General features: G+C 39.3%; 1 protein-coding gene across 1 annotated transcript; it reads right to left on the reverse strand.

The window, feature by feature from the left end:
* Positions 1 to 4,429: 4,429 nt before the first annotated feature.
* LOC149390641 (transcription factor bHLH145-like) lies at positions 4,430 to 7,535 on the reverse strand. The gene is made up of 4 exons (XM_089619433.1): positions 7,339 to 7,535; positions 6,396 to 7,005; positions 6,137 to 6,295; positions 4,430 to 6,045 (listed from the first exon to the last, which is right to left on the reverse strand). The coding sequence occupies exon 4, from the start codon at positions 6,020 to 6,022 to the stop codon at positions 5,006 to 5,008; it is 1,017 nt and encodes a 338-aa protein (XP_089475559.1). The 5' UTR covers positions 6,023 to 6,045; positions 6,137 to 6,295; positions 6,396 to 7,005; positions 7,339 to 7,535; the 3' UTR covers positions 4,430 to 5,005.
* Positions 7,536 to 7,980: the final 445 nt, after the last annotated feature.

Here is a 7,980-nt window from a genome sequence, read left to right on the forward strand (position 1 = left end):
CTTGTCAACGCCAGTTTTGATACACTACGAAGCGAGAACATGAAGACGTTCAGGAAGAAATGGTCGACGGACCTATTTTTCCAATTAGAAGAGCGATGATATGTATTAAATATTAGGATATCTCTAGTTTTATTTCATTAAATATTTTGGATATCTCTATTTTGATGTCATTAAATATATTGGATATTTTTAGTTTCATGTCATTAAAACTATTTATGTCCTTAAATATATTGGATATCTTTAGTTTCATGTCATGATATAGTTTCATGTCATTAAATTCATATTTAATTATTTTAAAGTAATAAATAAAAATATAAACATAAACATAACCACAAACATGTTCAACTCAAACTTAAACGCCAATTGTTCAACAAAATAAGTTTAAAAAAATAAACATAACGATCAACTTAATAAAAATAAACAAGTTTTCACTATCTCCATGTGCATGTCTTCCTGTTATGTCTCATACCACCACATTTACCACATTTCCGATGAATAACAACTTTGTCTCCTTGAGATGGGTATCGATTAACTCTTCGCCTTCCTTGTTTACTTTTCTTCGGTCGACCGGCTTGTTTCTTTTCAACTGGTGCCAACACCTTCATGTTTTTTATGTCATCCGGAACGTTCCACTGATCTTCATTCCCAACAGGATATAAAGATTCCTTGTACATCTCAATCCATATCTCCTTCGAATAGAAAGGACTGCACAACGAATAAATGTCCACACTCATGTGTTGTGCGGATGCGATGGCATGCTCGCACGGGATTCCAAGTAGTTGTGGTAGTCCACAGGTGCATGTGTTATTCATCAAATTCACATCAAAGTCACCTCTCTCGTCTCTAACATTACATTCAAACATCCCGAGTCCGTAGGTATTCACGTATTGTGCCTTAATGTTCAGATGTTTGAGATTATCTTGAAACTTCGGGGATAGTCTTGTATCACATTTTCTAGCAATTTCTTCTCGATTAAAAAACCACGTTTGAAGTGTGAATCTAATGAACTCAAGCAAAGTGGTGATGGGAAACGTTCTAGCATTCCTCGTCTTATTGTTGAAGCTTTCTGCATTATTGCTTGTCATTATATCATACCTATAAAAACAGTTACATATTAGTGACGTTACACATATAGTTAAATACTTGTAATGACAAAGGGAAAAGTTTTAGTTTTACCGTTTTCCAGGGAAAAAGTGCTCTTGTCCACCGATCAAAACCGACTTCCTCGAGATACTTAGCCATCTCGACATTTTTTCTCATCAATTGCCGAAAATGAGCTTCGAAAGCCCGCTTATTGAAGGCATAAGCGGCATCATACAGTTCAATACCACAATGATCGGTCTTGAATTTATGTTGGACATTTAGTTTGAGATGATGGAAGCATGTTCCATGAAGGATACCGGGGAACACCACTTCGACGCCATGTATGATGCTAACATGTCGATCGGATATGAACACCAACTCTTCAACGTCTTCACCGATAGCTTCTCTCAACTTTCTCAAAAACCAAATCCACGAAGCATGACACTCGCTATCTACTACCCCGAATGCAAGTGGATACAACTGAGAATTAGCATCCATCGCAATTGCGCATAGCAACGGTCCACCGTATTTGAATTCAAAAATGCACAGTCTAATGATATGACTGGTCGACAAGACTTAAACCCTCTACGACACGCCCCAATAGAAAAGAACGCGTATTTGAATCTATCGCCATCTTTCACAAACTCCGTAAGAGTCCCAGGATTCTTCTGCTCCAACATGTATAACCAAGATGGTAACTTCTGATAAGATTCTTCTGGCGTACCCCTTATGTAAGAAATTGCTTTCTCCCTTGTTCTCCAAGCTTTCAAGTACGATATGCCAACACCCCATCTTGTCTTGACTTCCTCTCTTACGTTATGCGCTGAATATCCAGCCATAGAGCTAATGTTGTACTTATATTTGAAGACGTGCCCAATAACCCAAGGTGCAGCTCCTCTATGACCTTCTGTTCGAACCACACGCGCGCAAGAATGTCTACTCTCATACGACGTTATCTGCCACATATCAGACCACTGCACAACACCCCTCAGCTTCCAAGTGCACATCTCATTTTTGCATATGACATACCATCTCTTTTTCGAAGACGATTTCACTCTAAACTCAAAATTATTTTTTAGAGCAAAAACATGAATCTGTTGCTTCATCTGTTTCTTTGATTCAAACTCTTTCCCAAGGTATAGATCTTCTGTGCTACCAAAATATATAACATAACATTTTTCCATATTATAAGTAGATCTCATTATTTTTATTACCTGTGGAAGAATGTGACAACAGAGTTGGACCTTCATTACGTTCTTCTTTGACAACATCATCGGCTGTGAAGTCAAGAGCTTCCCATGAATAACGCACGAAATCCGTGTGTGAAACATCTTTACGAGGGTCACGTGACGGTTCACCTTGTTTTGATGGTTCACCGTGTCCTGATGGTACTGTAAAATGTTTAACAAAATCTTTATATTCTTCATGATTCGCAAACTCTTCGAATTCTGTTTCTTTGTCATTGTTGTGTCCATCTTCTCCCTTGTCACTTTTATCTTCGTCAACTTTGTTATTTTGTTCTTCATCATCTTCTTCCTCGTTGTTGTGATAATCATCTCTGTCATGCACGTATACTTCATCATCTCGATCGGTGATTATCAAATTCTTTCGTCTCTTGTTGAGTTCAACACGAGGCAACTCTTCATTGAGAACATTTTTTCCTTTATCTACTTTGGTTGCACTGAACGCTGTGATTTCTTTCGATATCAAAGTTACACAAAGTGCATATTTTCTACGACTTTTGCACTTCGTATAATACTTAACATCAATATCGTCCTTCAACAAAGCATGCTCAATCGGCATATTACCCGCTTCATATGGAACTTCTAACTTTAAGTCATACTTTGATCTGTCTATATCGACTCTATTGTACACCTTGTCGACTAACCCCGTGTACGTCGTCTCTTTCGAAACTTCAAGCGGAAATGTTCTTGCATTTTTTAACACGTATAAGTGTCCATTTCTCTCCCATGTGCCGTTAACCATCAACAAAACTGCAAGAAATATCACATAAAATACATTAAATAAAAAAACCGGATTTTTTAATTTTCTTGGGACACTGTCGAATCTGGCCAGATCCGGTCGGATCTTGCCAGATCCGGTCGGACCTTGCCAGATCCGGTCGGACCTTGCCAGATCTGGTCGGATCTTGCCAGATCCGGTCGGATCCTGTCAGAATTTCAGCTTGAATTTCATCGGAAATAGTACTTAAATTTCATCCTAAATTATCGGATTTCATCGGAAATAACGTTAAATTCCGGGTTATTTGACCTAAATCTACTAACTTTTTTTTTCTACACAAACTATATCAACATAACTATAAAAGATTAATGAATGAGCATACTAACCCATTTCGACGGGATTGAACGAAGTGGATACTCGAAAATGATGAAACGAGAGGAAATGAGAGAGAATGAGAGATGAAAAGAAGTAGGGAATGAAGTGAAGATGGTTATATTACCTTGAAAGGGTATTTTTGTCCGATATTGGTACAAAAGTCTAATTTTAGATATTTATGAACTAGTGAGTCTAATTTAGATATTTTCATAACTTTTAGGTCTAGAAAATGAAATGTATCTATGTAAAATAGAGATGAGTTGAAGTTGTAAAACACTATTCACTGATGCTTGAATCAAAATTTTGCAAACCATTGGAGATACTTTTAGAAATGTTGGTTGCAATCCTAACGTGAGACTTGATTCATATAATTTTTTTTTCATGTTAATTATTTTTCTTTTAAAGTATTTTGTCTCATAATTGACATTAATTGTTTTTATATCGAATTTCTGATTTTTAATCCTCATTTTCGTCCGCCAATTCTATCTTTTACTTGTATGTGCTTAGCAAAAAAATAGATTTATTATAATTATATATTTCCTGCAACAAATAAAATAGAATAATGTGTAAAGGGAAACAACGGGTCTCCACTTCACGCTTTGACTACTTTCCCTTGCTCGTGCGTCTCATGCAGAAACAGTCTCCTCCAAACCCATAATGCAGAATGTGGTCCCACCTAACGTTATCTGTGTGTAAATCACATACATATATGTATACATTCTATTATATTTTTATATTTGTTTTCATGTATGGGTATCGGATTTGGCAAAATGCATCGCTGTCTCAATAAATGCTTTGTCATGCGACGTAAGTACAGAGACATACGGCCAAAGACAACGCCAACTCAAAAATTAAAAGAACCTAAAACGAAAAAGTCAATTTATATATTAAAATTTAAAACCAATGTTTCAAGCTTTTATCATAATAAAAGCAATAAAGCCTTTCTCCCAAAAATTAATGTCACTAACCACTACCACTGCGAAGAGGCATGCCATATCAACAACAATAATGTCAAACATAAACAGCGACTTTTCACCGAGCACAGAAACGTCTTTTTCGGGTACAAGAAATTTCTCTCTCCAGTAAGAGTGTTTCCAAGCCAGTAAAACGAGAGTTTACACAAATAATACATTACATCACATAAGCATACAATACCATTTTTCCACTGTTTTATTACCACCATCAAACTAAGCAACAACAGGACAATGAAGAAAGGAAAATAAATAAAGCAGCGAAGCAAAAGCTGGCCTGGCAATTTTTTTTCTTTTTCTTTCCCTCCTTTAGAAATGAAACTTGCATGGGTGATGTATAGAATCTTGGGGCCCACGCCCGCCATGGAAAAGTCGAAGCCAGCTTGATCGCTCTTTTGCCCGTGCAAAGCTTTGAAGCGTCACAATACAAAGATGAGCAAGTGTTAAAAGCCCCACGATGAACAAAACACATGATATATGACAAGCAAATAGAAATACCCTATATATAGAGAGAGAGAGAGAAGAGAGGAGATAGGAGATAGGGGGTCCAAAGACACCAAACAAGCGTGCAAACCACTGAACAAACCCATCTCCTCTTCCGAAAGAAATATTCCTCACAACAAAGCATCAAAACCGAAAGCTTGGGCTTCGAGCTTCAAGGACTTCAAATACTGGATTGCTTCGTCGAGAACCACAACCGCGTCCTTTCCCTCGCCGTCAGGGATCAGCTTCTGAAGCACGCTGACGGTTTCACGGATCTTTTCCTTCCGGACCCTCTTGTTGTTGCCGAGTTCTCGAGAGCCTCGTTCGTCGACGCAGCTGGATTCCGCGTCGTCCTCGAGCTCGACTGACCGCTTGCGCTTCGCAGAGCTTGCCGTGTCCGCAACAGACCACGGTTTGCTCTTCTTCACGGCGGTTCCGGCGGAGCTAGCCACTTCGTCCGCATCCTCTCGCCTGTCGAAACACGTCATCGTACTCGGAGAATGACCGGTGCTCGTGACTTCGTCGTCTTCCTCGTCCCCGGTGGAATACCCGTCGTCGGAGTAAAGCAAGGCGTCGAGTTCTTCTGTGTCTTCGTGCATCTCGCTCTCGGGCCCGGCGTCTCCGGTTACGAGCGGTTTCGAGAGGTTCTCTGCGGCTCTATCGGATCCAGCGATTTCCATGCTCGGCCCTCCATTGGGATTATTTCTCTTCCAAGATGCGAGGCAGTGAACGGGGTCGCCGACTCCCGAACTGAATATCAGAGTCGTTTGGTCCGCCGATTGATCGACAACGAGGAATTTCTTCTGCCGACCACATTCTACGTCCGGTTTCATGGTCTCTCCGCGACTCTTGTTGCAAAAGGCAGCAAATGGATAACTCTCTGTGAGAGCGGCGGATACAGAAGGCATCAAAGCTCGCCTGAAGTGGGGCAAACAGTAAAACCAACCATGAGGTTCGCTAGCTTGACCTCCAATCAAATTAGGAGCCTCAAGCGCAGGCAAAAAGCTGTTCATCGGCGATACATTTGTGCCCGGCTTCGAATATGCCGACAGACCCAAGTGTAGCTGTGTTCCGCCTAAGGAATTTTGATTGGGTGTTTGCAAGTTTAAGTTCAGTTGACGATGCCAGGCTCTGTAATCTTCACCCATTTGAAGAAACACAAAACAAATACCTAACAACAATCGAGATCACGTAAAACATTAGAATTTCAACAACTATGGGGATGTCACAGAATCGAGATTGAGTATAAACTTAATGCGTACCAGAAATACGTATGTACAACTAGAAGCTGATTACTTCCACACTTCCACTTTTCTCTTACCAACAATTAAAACAACTGAACACTTCAGAATGAACTTCAACGCAAAAGGAAAACAGTATATCTACGTAACAGGTTTTAGCAGGTGACGGAAATATTCAGCCTGAAAATCATCAACAGAACACAAGTCAGAACACCGCAACGCTACACAATCGCAAATTCAGCTAATTTTTTTTCAATAAACTTTATTTTTCTCGACTAACCTGGCAATCCTGTAGAGGTTGAAAGCATGCTATTACTCTAACAATTATGGTGGCGCTCCCATTAATCCCATTTTCATGTTTTAATGCTCGAAATCTTGTTTGCCCCGCTGATTGGCACACCATAACTACTTTCCCAACCCGTCAATTTGATGTAAAGGGACAAGATCTTCCACGGAAAAATACTTGAAAATTTACTGAGAGTTTGTATAAGCGGAGCAGAGAAAACGGCCCAGTGCGATCAGGAAAAAAACTACGAGTGTCACGAGAGAGAGAGAGAGAACGGTTTGTTTGAGAAAGGGGAATCTTCTGAACTGATAAGCAAAAAGAAAGCTTGAAACTCTTGAGGAAATTCTAAAACAGAAGAAAGAGGTTTCCGCAGAATCAGCTAATCTGCCTAACGTAGCAAGGGACAATGACGATGAATCTGGACCCCATTTATGATATTGACTCAATAACAAGGGCTAGGAATGGTTTCGAAGCTAAAGTGGAGTTGGGGAGATTGAGTTAGAGAATGACTCTACAATAGAGGTTCAATGAGATTACTTTGCGAAAAACATCAACAGAAAGTGTCAGCCACCACCGCATGCTGTTCTCTTCGCACTCGATAATTCTGTACGAGATTACATAGGTGAAAAAGTTAAAACCTGCGATTGTTTTATTTACAATATCTATACCACAATTCACAGCCCAATTATGCGGAAAATACAGATCTAATATCCTTTAACAGCTAAAGTATTGTTCTTCCTTATTTTAACGATAAACAAACTGAAATACCAAACGGAGAAAGAAAGAAAAAAAAATAAGAATAAGAATAAGAAAAGGCATCAAATAATAGGAAGAGAATCATTGAAATTACGATAAGCATTTGGAACTTCAAAATACAGGATTTATATATATGCAAATCTAACAAAATTTAACTACATGAAGAGAAGAGATGACTTACACTGAAGATACAAGGAAGAGAGTGGCAGAGCAAAAAATTATGTTCGATCCACAGCGAGTGAAAGAAAGAGCTAAGATTTTCGAAGAAGAGCCTGTTCAGATCGGACACGAATCACTATTCCGAGATCGAGAGAGAGAGAGAGAGAGAGAGAGAGAGTATTTGTTGGTGTGTGTGTGAAAGACAGAGATGGAAAACAAACTGGTAGAGTGAACGTAGAGAGAGCGAATATATAGATTTCAAATTGACGAAAATATCCATGCTTAGAGTAACAAATTTAACAAAAGCCATTCTAACAAATATGTAATAAAATAAAAGTTTTTTTAAACTTGAGCTATGATATCAAACGGTGATACCTTACCGTTGGGTCTTCCGTTGCCTAACAAAAAATGATACTATCGTTTGCCTATTGGTTGCAAGGTTTAAAATCTCGCGCGAGATCTCGTATTTGGGATAGCTGCAAGAGAGGTATGGATGTATCTTGCGAGTTTTGTCAAATCTCGCGAAATCTCGCGCCTTATATCGCATGTGTGATACCCTCGAATCTCGTCCGGGTTAAGTTAGTTTTCGCTAACTTTTCCCTCATTTCCGCATGTTTTCCGCAGAAGAAGAAGAGAAAGAGAAGCTTTGTTTCTCGCGCAGCAG

Source organism: Urtica dioica, chromosome 7 (genome assembly GCF_054948205.1).
Source record: "Urtica dioica subsp. dioica isolate 48M chromosome 7, U.dioica_male_clone48M_v1_H2, whole genome shotgun sequence".
NCBI classification, from domain to species: domain Eukaryota; kingdom Viridiplantae; phylum Streptophyta; class Magnoliopsida; order Rosales; family Urticaceae; genus Urtica; species Urtica dioica.

Bases quoted from the DNA above. Each gene is read 5' to 3' on its own strand.
- LOC149390641 (XM_089619433.1), bottom strand. From the start codon at position 6,022: ATGGGTGAAGATTACAGAGCCTGGCATCGTCAACTGAACTTAAACTTG.